We start from the raw sequence: 14,697 nt of genomic DNA on the forward strand, positions 1-14,697 counted from the left end.
AGCTGCTGCGTGACCGAGGGCATCTCTGCATGACCCCCCACCCATTGCCTGTCTACCCTGGGGGCAGATGGGATAGGCGGACAGAGATGAGGCTGTTATTTGTCCCTGAGTCAGAGGTGGATGTTTTAAAACTTTAGATCACTGTACACATACAGACTGTTCAGAAAGAACTACTTAAGTATCACAGCTGTGCAGGTGTGGACCAAAGAGGTTTCTTCCTGATGGCTTGGTTCATCGCCTCCACACAAAACCACCCAAGAGGTTCTCAAGAGTCGGGTATTGGAACAAACTTATGGCTGCTGGTGGGGGAAAGGATAGGGAAAGGGACAAGTAAGGAGTTTGGGATGGACATGTACACATTGCTATATTTAAATTGGATAACTAACAAGGGCATGCTGTATAGCACAGGGAACTCTGCTCAACGTTGTGTGGCAGCCTGGATGAGAGAGGGCATGGGGGAGAATGGATATATGGGGGAGAATGGATACGTGTATTTGTATGGCTAAGGGCCTCTGCTGTCCACCTGAAGCTATCACAACATTGTTAATTGGCTGCTGCTACTGCTGCTAAGTCACTGCTGCTGCTGCTGCTGCTAAGTTGCTTCAGTCGTGTCTGACTCTGTGCGACCCCATAGACGGAAGCCCACCAGGCTCCTCCATCCATGGTATTTTCTAGGCAAGAGTACTGGAGTGGGGTGCCATACTCCATTAAATAAAAAGTTAAAAACAAAGTCAGATATTGGAACTGCCTGGCCAGACCTGGAGCAGAACCTGGGCCTAGAAACTGATATTTAAAGCTCATTCTTCAGGCCTCTATCTGTTTTCGGTCCATAGCTTTAGGGTAGAGTCCAAGCCAGAGTTTCTCAGATTTCAGAAACCAGGCAAGTTACAAAAAGAATCTTGGAGTCACTTTGAGTTGTCAACCTGTTATTTTGTAAAGAACAATGAAGAGTGATGGCCATGTCCTTTCCCCTCCCCCTTGTTTCAGAAGACAGTACTGACGTCGGCTTTGTGAAGACCTCCACGCGTGGTCTTTGCCACCCAGCTTGCCTGGAGAGGAGCCTCGGTCGTCACCCCATCTAGCATCTGCGAATGAACCCCGTGGGGCTGAAGGCAGTCCTGTGAAGGGAGGGAGGGGCCCCAGTGACAAGGCTTACCAGAGACACCGTCTTACAACATTGCTTTATTATATAGATGCAAAATCTGTTTTATGTACAGTACGTGTACTTTATTTGGTCCTACCAAATAATCTTACCAAGGCTTTCTATTGGTAATCTTCCCTCAAAAGATTCAGGTAGAATTAGATATTGTGCACTTCACGACTACCCAAACCTGAGACTTCGCTACTAACTTCAGTTTTGGGGTCATACACATAAATCGAAATAGACACACGCGAGGTACAGACACACACGAGGTTAAGGCGATGAAAGTGAGCTGCAGGAAACCCCAGGGTTCAGAACAACTAGGCTGTGTATTTTGCTTGAGTTAGATTCGCAACGTGAGCAGCAAAGGTTGTGTGATCTCAGAGCGCTTTTATTGTAGTGCGAGGGCTTCTGAACACCCATGTGACCGCGTGGCTGGGGACGCTGGCAGCCTGTGGGCCCTTTGAGGCATCCATCACCAGGCGTTCATTTCTTCTCGGCCTCTCCTGTTTTGGGTTCTTGTTTCAGTTTGTAATCAGCCAGGGCGGCCTTGATGGCGTCTTCAGCCAGCACTGCAGGTTATCGGAACAAAACACAGCCTGTAAGTTTCTACATCTTTAAGAGCCGAGACAGTGGTGCTGGGACGGGCTTGACAGTCACCTCACCAGGGTGCAGGGTCAGGAGCCATCTGGCCGTTTCCTGAGCCACTCCCTTGGGGCGGCTCTGGGGACAGACTTGGGGCACAAACCTGGGATTCTACGTTAGCTCAGCCTCTCGCTGGGGTAGGGTGAGGGCTGTATACATAGTGTCTGGAGCACTGCGGGGGCGGGGGGGAAAGGACACAACAGATGTTAGTTCTCAGCTGCTCACATGGAGTCGGGAAAGCGCGGTGGATGTCGGTGATGTTGGCTGGCATAACTTGGGTCGCGGCAGTCTGGGGGTGGGATGGCATTTGCCGGCTCACTCTAGTGATCCCAAGTTCGGCAGCTTTTATTTTGGAGTCGGTATTAAAAGGGAGGCTTTGGGGGAAACAAACATTGAGAGCTGGAGTGATGGCTGAGAACACTGGCTCAAGTTCCAGCGCCCGTGAAGGCCTGATGAAAAGGCAGGGGTTTCTCTGAAACCACATGAAAATGTTTACAAGCTACGGCCTTTATTCTTGGGTATTTGAGACTCCAGCTCAAGTGGAAAGAACTCGGGTCTCAGCAGACCTCCATCCCGGCCCCAGCACACACGTCTTGCCCTATGAGTCCTGCCCTGGCAGGAGGCCTGGCTCTCTGCTGATTTTTAACTAATTTGGTCAGTAAACCTCCATCACTTAGTTAAGGCTACTGTGTCTCATTCCCTCCTTCCCCTAGAAGGGTGAGATTTTTAAGGCTTTAGACTGAACGGGAAAGCCAAGTAAAAGCCTTCAGCATCTGGGCTTTCTCTCAGGACAGTGAAGAGGGGGCTACTGCACAGCTGGGCTGAGTCATCCCATATACACAGATGCAGACCCTGAGAGTAACGGCCTCTGGAAAGGAAACGATAAAACGCATGGCAGATGGGATTATGTTGGAAGCCGCATTTTCTCCTTCACTGGTGCCAACTTCACCACCGTGGGGTGGGAACAGCACAGATACGGAATCAAAAGTCTGGGCTTTAGACTCTGGCCCTTCCCTGAGGAGCTGTGAGGCTGGGCCGCTTGAACCTGAGCCCTCATTTGCTGCTCTGTGAGGGGGAGGTGATGACACGACTGGAGGATATTCCGAAAGGTCAGAAGTGAGGCTGTGACCAGCTCTGCATGATGCCCAACCCACAGCACCCGCCTGGGGCCCCGACCTTCTGGAGGCTGTGAAGACAACCCGAGCTCTAACCCTCAGAGGTTATAAAGGTGGATTCCACGACCCCAAAGGACTCACCATTCCCCTGTCCAAATGCACGTGGATACCATTATGGAAAACCCCCAATACCACCCCCACCCCCAGTCCAGGCCTGTTGGCATGCTGGAGGCGACACGTACTGGAGCAGTGCAGTTTCACAGGCGGGAGGCACAGCTCCTTGGCGATGTCTGTGTTTTTGATGGTCAAGGCTTCCTCCACCTGAGAGGCAGACAGGACAGATGGGCAGTTTTAGTGATGCTGTCTGGTGGAACTGAAGAGCAAACATTGCTGGGCTGGGGTGAGCCCGGCCTGCAGAGACACTGTCTCAGCCAGTAGCAGAGCCTGGGGAGTCTCGGAGGGATCTGCTTGAGGCCAGAAACTCCAGCCTTTTTTTTTCTTGGCCAAATGGCACGAGGGAGCATAGTTCCCAACCAGGGACTGAACCTGCGTTCCCTATAGTGGAAGCACCGAGTCTTAACCACTTGACCACCAGGAAGTCCCCTCGAACCTGTTTGCCGAAAGGCAGTGATTTCCTGCGTTGGTTGTGTGACTATGAGCTTCTCTGATGTCCATCGATTCTACGAGCTGGATGGTGTCAGGGAGGTGGGCGGGGCCAGGGCCAGCAGCATAGACAGCTCCTGGGAGGAGACCTTGGGGCTCATCCCCTGCCCGTAGGAGGACTTTTCACCTCCAGGTGGACTGAAAGGATGCCTGGAGTTTGTCTCAAGCCGAGGGCAGAGCAGGAGGCAGGCCTCTGTGGAATACGACCTGCTGGCTTAAGGAAAGCATTTTCCCAGCCTGTCTCCCAGTCTTCCAAGTCTGCTAACTCAACTGAATTAAGCTTCAAGTTCTGTTCCTGCAAACTCAGATGGGAGGCTCTCAAGGTCAGAGAAAGGCCCTCTCCCCACTTTCTGAGGTGTCCTGTCTCCTCATGCCCTCCTCCCCTGAGGATCGTTCCGGACAGATTGGCCAGCACAAGCTAGGTCTTTGCTTCCTGGCTCTGAGGAGCCTGCCGGCCAGGAGGCCCTGAGTCACAGGGGGCTGGTGGCACGTGGCCTGGCAGGCGGCCTGGCTGTAGAGCTGCCCGGCACAGGCCTCCGTGACTCAGCTTGCTAAACTTTGGCTGTTGGGGCTGCAAGGACGAGCACTTACAGTCTGGCTTTACTGAGAGGTTTTAACGAGGACTGGACTTTTGAAAGGCTAGTCTGTTATCTCATGAATCCTTGTAAGCCACCTGCAATCCTTCCTGAAACTGGATGGGAAGGAATAAACAAAACAAACCATGGTACACCCACCCCCTAGCAGACTTAGACTTCTAAGAAATGATAATATCTGTGACCTTGGAGAAAGCCAAAGATTTCTCTCCACTTCTGTTGTGTTCAAGGGGTAGGTGGGGACCTTTTTTTGATTTAGTTAAAACATCACCAAAACCCTCAAACAAATAAAAATGGTCAACAACAACAGAAAACCCCAAACTAAAAAAAGTTAAGATTATCCATAATTCCCAATGTGGAGAAGAATTTGATAAAAATCTGGGTAAGCGAAATTAAAAAGAAAATCCTTGGAATATTTAGAAAAAAATTATAGTGTTTGTTTAAACCCTTCCCTTAACCAAGAGGCAGGTTCTAGTTTTCAGGAGCCTTACCGTCTTCCCCTTTACCCATTCGGTGGCTAACGAGCTAGAGGCGATGGCAGAACCACAGCCAAATGTTTTAAACCTGGCGTCCACGATCTTCCCCTTTTCATCCACTTGAATCTAGAAAAGAGGCAGGAGTTAGCAGGCTTCTGGTGCTGCCTGCATAACCTGGCACTCAGGGAGGCCCACAGGGCACTTCCTAAGAGCTTTGGTCCTGCTTTCCATACTTAAAAGTTTAGGCTTTGATTATGGAGGCCCCTCTGTTTCAAAGAGTTCAGCAATGAAAAGCTGCAAGCAGGAACAACTATACAGAATTATACGGGCCTCGCTGGCAAAGGTCAGCCAAAAAGTATGGCTCCTGCCCAGTCTCCTCCCACTCCCAAGCCTGACTTCTGGCTTCCCAGCTGCTGGGCCAGTGCGCATCTTAAAACACTGCGAGAGTTGGCAGTAAAGGCCACCGGTTAGTGCTTTTTCCTTTGACGTCAAACCGCATGTAGCGCGTTCCCTCCTGTCTTGTTTCTGTTTTCCAAGATAGGCATGAAGCCGTCTGGCCAGCTTCCCACCACGGTGACGAAGGAGATGTGGAGAAAGCTATGGTTTACCAGAGTGCCAGGCGCTTCCAAAGTGGGGGCAGGCAGAGTTTGATTTATTGCATTTCCTATCCCTCTGGGGATTGCTAACTGATACAGTGAGTATGAACGTGAGATCTGTTTATTCTGTCAGAAGGGGTCAGCACAGTTTACCAGGAGGACTAGGATTCAGCCCCTGTTGGAATCATTTGTAACACTGACTTATCCCACCTCACAGGAATCAAGATGGGGACCAGAGGCAATGCCGGACGTGTAAATGCTCTGTCAAATACAGAGCACTGTACAAGCAAAGGGGTAACCGTTACCACCAGTAAAGATGGAAACCAGGGATACCTGTAATTTCATGACATCACCACACGCTGGAGCCCCCACCAATCCAGTCCCAACATTTTTAGATGTCTTGTCAAGGGACCCCACGTTTCGGGGATTTTCATAATGATCAACAACCTGAAATGAGAGTGAAGACAAATCAGTCACTCTTTTTTGCTGTTCATCTCCCCGACTTTGATGACAAGCTCCTTCAAGTCAGCAAACTGGACCTGGCAGGCCATCACCTAATACCAAATTTCACTTGGGCTGGATTTAAGACATATGGGGATCCTGGAGAAAAATCAGCAAAATCATGTCTTAATTCTGTGGGGTTTTGAACCACAAATAATTACTTGACCTCTAACCACCCAAGTCACAGAGTTGGGCTCAAACAGCACTTTTGTAATTTCGGAACAAAATCCATTCTCAAAAGAATGATTACTATTCAAAAAACTATACGTATGTATGGTCCAGAAAGGGAAGGACTTTCCAGAAGCCTCAAGGAGACTGTTACGGGACTAACAAGGCTATGGAATACGGCCATCTGTGTACGCTGATAAATAGTAACCATGACTGTGTTTCGGGGCCCCGAAATCCGCGGTGCCGCAGCGCGCCCTGGTGGCGGAAAGGCTGCGCGCGCCAGGTCATTCCGCGTGTACTGTCAACAACACACAGCCCTGGGTCCGCGGGGAGTGAGGTCTGTGCGCAAACGCTTGGAAGCCAGAACAGAGTAGACATCTATTCAAACTGGCACACGCGAGGCTTTAAAAACCTTGCGTTTGTTTCCCAGTTAGTCGTTAAGTATTCCGAGCTTCCAGTCCCCTTCCCCCGACCTATCCGACCACGGATTTTGACTTCCAAGTCCAGGGATCTGTAAGATAATATCCAATCTGGACTTTCTGCCCCGGGGTTGATTTACCGCATTCTTTTTGTAGTTAACCGGTTCCCGAGTGAGACGTCTCATGTGGCTGCCGACTACCCAACCTGTCTCTTAACTCACAGCATCCCACCACCCCCAAGCCAAAACAAACACAAAAACGTGACGACTGTGGGTTACACGTCCATGTCCACTCGGAGGCTCTGAGCTCCTGCAACACTAACATCAATCCTCAGTGGCCTCCCTGTGCCAAGCGTCCTGCCCAGGACTCCGCAGGCAATGGTCTCGCGTACGGGGGCGCTGCCCAGACCCCATCTGACGAGCGCGGGGCAGTGACTTGCCCAAGGTCACTCGGCCGCTGTGTGTCCGACTAGCCCGGACAGAGCAGGACCCTGCTTCCTGGGCAGTCGGGAGGTTTAAAGGCTGGATGGATGTTTCAGATTGAGGGCAGCTGCCGCTAGGCTAGCGGAGCTGTCATTTTTGTTTCAGGCGCGGTTAGTTGCCCCAGCGCAGCCAGGGAGTCACTCGAGGCGGCATCTTGAGAGGAAGGCCCCTCCATCCAGAGTTGGGGGCGGCCAGGGCCCTGGGCTGCAGTCGGGGTTCCAGGGCCGCGCAGAGCCGGGAGGGTCACTAGGCTGGGCCTCCGCTAGGACCCCTAAGTTCTCTGGGTAGTCGTCACACTCCCGCCCCGCCCCGCCCGGTGCGGACCCCCCGGCCGCTCTTACCTTTTTGTGATAGAGCCGAGCGGGAGCTGAGAGCTCCCGGGCGGGCAGGCGCGGGGCCCGGAGCAACACGGCCGACGCCGCCCGCCTCAGACGGCCCGCTCCAGCCGCCGCCATCTTGCGGGCTTGCGCTTGCGCAAGTGGAGCGCGCGGCCGAGGGGAGGGGCGCGTGCGCGAGTCGGCTCCCAGCTGGGAGCGCGCACCCTCTAACGTCCCGGCGACCTTGCGCCTGCGCTTTCCCGCTGCGTTCACGTGTCCCCGTTTTGTTCCCGGGGCGCGGAGCCTCAAGGTTTGAAATCGCTTGAGGGCTAATCCACCTAGCTGGGTTCTGAATCTTGAGGATCCTTGAGCTGGAAATTGGGACCCAGCTTTGCGTTCACAAAGCCCCCCCCCCCCCCCCCCCCCCCCAATTCGGCGCAGAGGATCAATCAGTCCACCCTTCTTGGCTCTATTTTGCAGTTTAGGAATTTGAGGATCAGAACGGTTTAGTAACTTGCCCTAGGTTGCGCAGAGGGGCCCAGTTGGGATTCTGACTTGAACAGTCCTGAGTTAGAATCTCGTTTCTGCTCCTAACTGGCTGTGTGCTCCTAGGTGAAAGATAGCGTCTTTGTAAACCTCGATCTTTTTTGTACTAATTCAAGGACAGTTCTAAATCCATTGAGCAAATCTTGTGTTGAGTATCTACTTAGGGTGCTTTGGGAAAACAACCCAAAACGACACGATTAAGCTTGCTAATGAGGGAGCAAGGCAATAAATAGACCCATCAAGGCTTTTCTATCTCTAAAGTGAGAAGCTTAACTAAAGGCAAGAATACGTTGCTCTGATTTTAAAAAGTGTATATGTTTATGTCTCTATTAAAAAGCAAAGTGGCACAGATTAAATCACAAGATATAGCAATGAAGAGATTCTAAGTAAATGTTTATTAATGTAATTTATTGATACTGGTTTGCAGAATATGATCCTAAAAATCAAAACTCACACGTGTATTTAAGTGCTAGGCGCCAGGCATTAAATAAAGAGAAGGAATCTCTGGGAAATGAGTTATTCTCATTAATGGTGCAATCGATCCTTCCCTGAGGACTTAAGACTTTTCTGCGCGTTTGAGGCTCAGTTGCTGGGGAGACTGAATCACGCGCCAGGTCAGACTAGGTGGTAAGGTATTTATTCCAAGAATCATTTTTGACCTTCTCAAGATGGCGCCAAACCCTTAACTACAACCATCACGCTCAGTCCGTGGTTGCCTCTATGGCTTCCACTTCCTGCCTAAGGGCCCAAGTGCTGTCCGACGTTGTGCCGGAAGGCATGCCCTGTTGGTGAGCTTTCTTTTCCGAACAAGAGCTACTGAAAGTATATAAAATAACATGAATCTCGTGTATCTAGAGATTTCCATGTCATCCAAGGCGCATAGTTTCTCTTCAGGTGGCAGACGAGCGGGATTTTGACCAGGCGCGCGCCGCGGGCAGCTCCTACTACTGCGGGTCTTTGGCGGCCAAGTGAGGACCCGGGAGTCTCTGAAAGTCCAAGATGGCGACGGCGGCCGCAGCATCGGCTTCTGAAGCGGAGGCTGAGCCCAAGGCCGGGCCCGAGGCTGAGGGAGAGCAGGATGAGGCTAAGGCGGCTCGGGCGAGGAGGAAGGTGTTATCGCGGGCCGTGGCCGCCGCGACGTACAAGACCATGGGGCCAGAGTGGGACCAGCAGGAGGAAGGCGTGAGTGAGAGCGATGGAGATGAGGAGTACGCCATGGCTTCCTCGGCCGAGAGCTCCCCCGGGGAGTACGAGTGGGGGTACGACGAAGAGGAGAAGAACCAGCTGGAGATAGAGCGGCTGGAGGAGCAGGTGGGCGCGGGCGTGGGCGGGGGCGGCGGGCTCTCTCCCTCGGGTTCCCAGGCCCCAGCCCACCTCCTCGGTCCTCGGAGGTAATAAAAAGCGCCAAGGCCTCCAAACCTCAGTTTCCCAGCGCGTCTCCGGTCCTCGGAGCGCTTACTGCTCGCCAGGTGCTTCGCAAGCGTTATCCTATTGAACCCTCGCCAGAACCCGGCGAGGGAATTGCTGTATTTCCCGTTTTGTGGGAGGACCCTGAGGCTCCCGGTGGAGGGAATTCTCTTGCTCACCGTTACACTTCCTGCAAGTGGCGAGTCAGGCTTTGAACTTTGAATCGACTCCGCAACTCCCGCTCTTAGCCATACCGGTCAACTGTGTCCAGGCCTAGAAATAAGATTCTTTTCCTCCAAGAAGAGTTGTTTGCCTGTAGGAATGACGAAGATAAGGAGCTCTGGCGTGGTAGGGAAAATAGTGACCGTGACGGTGATAATAGAAACGGAATAGCGTCTGGAGGCTAAGGCCCCAGTTGTAGCTCTTCCACACCTGCGTGCGCTGGGGCCGATATTTTAACGTCTCTCATCCTCCACTCTGTAAACTGGGACAAAACGGTTCCCGCCCAGAGAATAGTTGTAACGGTCATCAGGGCTCGGGGCCTGGCAATAGTAGCTATGTGATTTCTAATCTGTAACCTTAGGAGGTACAGGTTGTGGTGTGTCCTATGTAATCTAGGATCCCAGCAGGAAATAGGTGGCACATTCAAGTCAGGAGAGTTTGGAGTAAAGGTCCGTAGAGAGACCGGGCCTCCCAGGTGGCTCAGTGGTGACGATCCTTGGGTCAGGAGGATCCCCTGGAGAAGGAAATGGCAACCCACTCCAGTATTCTTGGCTGAGAAATCCTATGGACAGAGGAGCGTGGCAGGCTACTGTCCGTGGGGTCACAAAGAGTTGGACAAGACTGGGCACAGCACAGCAATGGAGAGGCTACTGAGTCTAGGGCAGGGAAGTCAGGAGCAAAAGTTTGGTTCCCCAGGGCTAGTAGTAGCAGGACCTTTAGGTGTCCACCTTTAGTCCTGTAGAGGTGATGGAGTGACTAGTTTTCTAGATAGTTCGTGGAGAGGACCCCTGAGAGGAGTTGAGACGTTTGTTCCAGGGAGGTAGCCCCCATTCCCATCAGGGAGTGGGGTGGGCAAGAAGTACCCTGACCTACCTCTGCCTCACAAGCCACATGGCCTACTGGGCAAATCCTGCTGGAAGCCTGAGACCCAGAGCCCCCATGGATGTGGTCCACACGGTGGGTCCTAGGACAGGGAGGGGAGAGAGTGGAGTAGTCTTGGAGGGGAAGAGATGGAGCTCCATCTCGTTTTACAGACGAGGACCCGGAGACTCAAAAGGACTGATGAAATGTTTTGGTCTGAGTCAGGTCTAAAAGCATTTGAACTTTTCAAGGTTGTCTGTAGACGGAATGCCACAGTGGCTATGAGATCACTTAGTGATGTGGGGTTGGTAGCCTGGGTTTCTCAGTTAACTTGGCTGGGTGTGAGATTCCTTATAATGTCCTCTCTGGTGGTGACGTTCCTGTTAAGTTGTGAAGTAGTTATATCTTCTCTCGGTATATCTGTCTCGTTTGTCATCCCATCTGAACCAACCAGGGGTAGGCAGGTGGTTACTGTTTCTGCCTTTCCTAAACAAGCGTGCCAAAGTCCATTCTCTTATTCGTTCAGCAGTTGCAGCGTAATGTGAGGTGGCAGGCCGCCTGTGACTCTGTCCTGGTGGCAGTCTGTTGCTCTGGCCTTTGGCCTTTCAATGAGCCGTTAGCTTGCTTAGTCGGGGAAATAGAATTACCTGTTGAGGGGAAGGGGAGGCTCGGAAGTGGAGGGATTAAACCCTCGATGAGGGTATTTTGCTTACTAGAGTGGAGGACGGGTCAGGGCAGAGGTCTCCTTGCCACTGGTGGTGTGTACTTGCCAACCCTACCTCAGGCCACCACACAGGATGGGATCCGGCAGGTGATGGTGAACTGAAGAGCCTTTGGCTTTATCCTCTTCCTGGGGTCCAGAAATGGACTTTTCCAGTGTTTCCAAAACTCCCTCCCACGTCCTCTTAATCCCAGCCTCTAGTTTTTGCTGTAACGACTCTCCTGGTGGAGCGTGATGGTCAGTAACTTCCAGAGAGGCCCGCGAAGTGCTCGGCCTTGTCGTGTTTGAATTCCGCTTCTCACCCCAAGTGTTTTTATGGAAGCTCGCAGTCGGCTGTGAAATCTGTCCAGATAACAGAAGTGAAGACGTCCGACTGTGTGTGTGGTCGTGGCTGAAACTCGAAGCGGCACCTTGTGGTCCCTTCCCGTGATTGGGCCGAGTGTGGTCCCCACCAGGCGCCTCTGTCACCTCTCTGTCCCGCCCTCCCCAGTCCAGTCCAGGCCGTGCTGTCAGGGCGTGAGGAGACCTGTCGCAGAGCGTTTGCACGATGGCCAGGCCACCTCTCTCTTTGAAGTGTCCTTTGTCCTTGGCGATGTTCTGAGACGGGACTAGATGGGCACGTGTGCGCATTTGTCAGCTCTGGTTGAACTCTGAAAGGTCTCTACAATGCATGTCCTTGTATATTAAAGTACATACTCCCAGAGTGCCTCTCCATATACAGTATCTTCATCATTTGGGCCTAAAAATCAGAAATTTAGACGAAAACCATCCTAGAGACATTTCTTCAGTGGATTTTGTACATTTCAATGCTGATCTCCCTGTGGTGGTCACAGGAGGGCTTGCGTAGATGTTACTCCCAGGACTCCCCACCCCTTCGTGCTCAGAGAACACATTCAGACCCAGGTGAGTTGGAGTGATGGGGTGACCTGGAGAGCCATGCCTACGCCTTCATGAGGACAGTGCGCCTCTCACCATCTTCTTTTCTTTCACTGTTGTTACTTGTTGACACGCTTGAATGTTGATTTTGAGACATCGCTGTGTCACGGGAGCCCACTTGAGATCCAGAGGTGCACTCTAGTGCCTTCCAGTCTAGGTAGGGAAACAGAACTGGGGGGCGTTAGAACACTTGTGTCCTGACCGCATTCTGACCTTTTTCAGCCCGTCACGTAATCATGGGGTGGGTTCAGCCTGCCAGGATTTATCAATCATGAGCAGTTGCTTAAAGATTTTTTAAAAAATTATGGGTCGTGGGCTTGTGTGTTGTTGATTCTTTATTACCTGTTTGCATGTAATTTATTTATTTGGCTGTGTGGGTCTCAGTGGCAGCACGCAGGATCCGCGTCATCTTTCGTTTTAGTTCCCGCCTGTGAGGTCCAGTTCCCTGAGCAGGGGTTGAACCTGGGCCCCCTGCACCCGGAGCGAGGAGGCTTAGCAACTGGGCCACCAAGTCCCTGTTTATGTATAATTGGATGTATACAGATCAGTTCACGTCTGTAAATTGTGAAGGGTGGTAAAGAGATGCACACCCTTGCTCTGCTGCTCACACTCAGGGAGGCTTCCTCAGTGATGCTGCCTGTCCAGACGGCTGCTCCCGTTCCCACTGCCCTGCCTCGATGCTCACCACTGCCCCACACCCCCAAACCCGGGTGACTGCTTTCTTGAACCTGATGGACTTCTGCTTCCTTCTCTTTTCAAGTGTATAATTTTATCTGCTAAGTCTGCAGCCCTGAGCAGATATTTTTGTTTGTTTCTGAGCTTTTAAGAAAGCGTATCATGCAGTATGTAATCTGGGAGTGCTTTCCACTCAGAGGTGTCTCTGAGGTTCCGCCACGTTCCTTCTAGTTACCCGTTTTGACTGCTGTGTATTCAGTACACCAGGGTGTGAGTAGCACACAGCTTCTCCGTTGTTCTGGCGTTTGAATTGCCTGCAGTTTTCCCCCTAATACAGACTAGCACAAGGAACGTTGTTACTGATAAACTGCCGCTCTTGAAGCTGTGTGAGAGCCAGTATCGTTCACACTGGGCTCATGGTCATGGGTCGTGAACCCGTTTCGGTGGCTGCCCCAGCGTCCCTCTGTGATGCGCTTTCTGTGTGCGGGGGTCTGTTTCTGGCACTCCAGTGTTCTGTTGGCCGGTTTGTCCTGTGTCTGTTCCACGGTCTCACTCATCATCTGCTGAGACAGAGCCTCTTCTGTGCAGGTTAATGCAGCAGCTAGTGTCTGGATTACTAAGAGTGTATTGTCAGATGGCAGTGTTAGTTGAATGAATTATCATTCATCTGTCATCTCTGGAGAGGGAAATATTTATTGCTGAAATGTGGCAGATGTTGGAAGAGTAGATACTAACCTAGTCTCAGTGTGTAGACTTTTAAAAATACTTACTTATCTGGCTGTGCTGGGTCTTCATTGCTGCGAGCAGCTTTTCTCTGGTTGCGGGAACTGCTCTCTGGTTGCGGTGCACAGCCTTCCTGCGGTGGCTTTTTTGTTGCAGATTGTGGGCTCAGTGGTTGTGGTGCGTGGGTTTAGTTGCCCCTCCGTGTGTGGTACCTTCCTGGACCAGGGATCACACCCGTGTCCCCTGCATTGGCAGGCAGATTCTTAACCACTGAACCACCAGGGAAGTCCCCAGACTTTTTTTTTAATTATTTATCTGGCTGCCCTGGGTCTTAGTTGAGGCATGTGGGGTCTAGTTCCCTGACCAGGGGTCACACCTGAGCCCCCTGCGTTGGGAGCGCAGTCTCTGCCGCTGGACCATCAAGGAAGTCCTTTGGTGTATAGACCTAATGTAACTCACACCCTAACTCATTTGAAAGCTGTTTTTAAAAAATGAAACTTCGTTTTGAGGTAATTGTAGGTTTCCTTGCAGTTCCAATAAATAATATAGACAGCTCCTGTGTGCCCTTTATCCGGGTTCCCCCAGTGGTACACCGGAGTGCAGTTTCCCAGCCCTCGTGTTAACATTGCCAGCGTCATTACACGGATGGGCTCTGCCACCTCAGGCCCCTCTTGCAACCCGGATGGAGCCACAGCCTAACCTCTGACGCCCACTAAGCTGATCCCTACTCCTCTAGTTTTATTACTTCAAGAATATTACATAAGTGGAGTCATATAGTATGTAACCTTTGGGGAGGAGCTTCTTTCACTTAGCACAGTTCCCTCAAGATTCATCCAAGGTGTGTGTGTATATTAGTTTGTTCCTTTTCATGGCTGAGTAGTTTTCCACAGCGTGGGTGTTCGATGGTTCGTTTACCCACTCACCCATTGAAGGACCTCTGACTTCTTTCCGGATGTGGGTTAGAAGCACAGCCGTTATGCACAGTCCTATACAGGTGTTTGTGTGAACCCAGGTTTTACTGCTCTGGAAAAATGCCTAAGGGTGCACTTGTTGGGTGGTACAGTAGTTGTATGTTGAATTTTAAAGGCAACTGGTATTTTTTAACCTCTTCTCAAGCACTTGGTGGTGCCCCCGTTTTCCCTTCTGGCCACTCTTGGTTATGTTTCTGGTTTTTTTTCTTTCTTTAAAAAAATGTAGTCTTGGCCGTGCTGGGACCCCTTGCTTTCTCTCGTTGCGGCAGGGGGGCCACTCTCTAGCTGTGGTGTGTGGGGTCCTTGTGGTGGCTTCACTGGAGGAGCTCGGGCTCTAGGCGTACAGGCTTCAGTGGTTGTGGTAGCCAGGCCCAGTTGCCCCGCGGCACGTGGAGTCTTCCTGGACCAGGGGTCCAGCCTGTGTCCCCTGCGTTGGCAGGTGGATTTTTATCACTGGACCGCCAGGAAGTCCGCCTTCGGCCATGCTGCTAGGTGTGTAAGGACAGCTCGCTGCGGTGT

The 14,697-nt window shown here is 51.7% G+C and overlaps 2 protein-coding genes across 3 annotated transcripts in view; one reads left to right on the forward strand and one right to left on the reverse strand.

Annotated features, from left to right (window-relative positions):
* Positions 1–1,210: 1,210 nt before the first annotated feature.
* On the reverse strand, positions 1,211–7,317 carry ISCU (iron-sulfur cluster assembly enzyme). Its single transcript, NM_001075683.2, is given in 5 exon segments — positions 1,211–1,713; positions 3,144–3,222; positions 4,649–4,759; positions 5,563–5,676; positions 7,141–7,317. Coding segments are annotated over 5 exon segments (504 nt in total). The 5' UTR covers positions 7,255–7,317; the 3' UTR covers positions 1,211–1,627.
* A 1,323-nt stretch (positions 7,318–8,640) lies between these two features.
* The window catches only part of SART3 (spliceosome associated factor 3, U4/U6 recycling protein), a 41,097-nt gene continuing 35,040 nt past the window's right edge, over positions 8,641–14,697 (forward strand). Inside the window, exon 1 of one of the 2 annotated variants that reach the window (XM_024977081.2) lies at positions 8,641–8,973. In XM_024977081.2, coding sequence (XP_024832849.1) covers positions 8,662–8,973 — 312 coding nt within the window. In that variant the 5' untranslated portion in view covers positions 8,641–8,661. 2 annotated transcript variants of the gene reach the window in all.

The sequence above is a fragment of the Bos taurus genome, chromosome 17 (genome assembly GCF_002263795.3).
Source record: "Bos taurus isolate L1 Dominette 01449 registration number 42190680 breed Hereford chromosome 17, ARS-UCD2.0, whole genome shotgun sequence".
In the NCBI taxonomy this organism is placed as follows: domain Eukaryota; kingdom Metazoa; phylum Chordata; class Mammalia; order Artiodactyla; family Bovidae; genus Bos; species Bos taurus.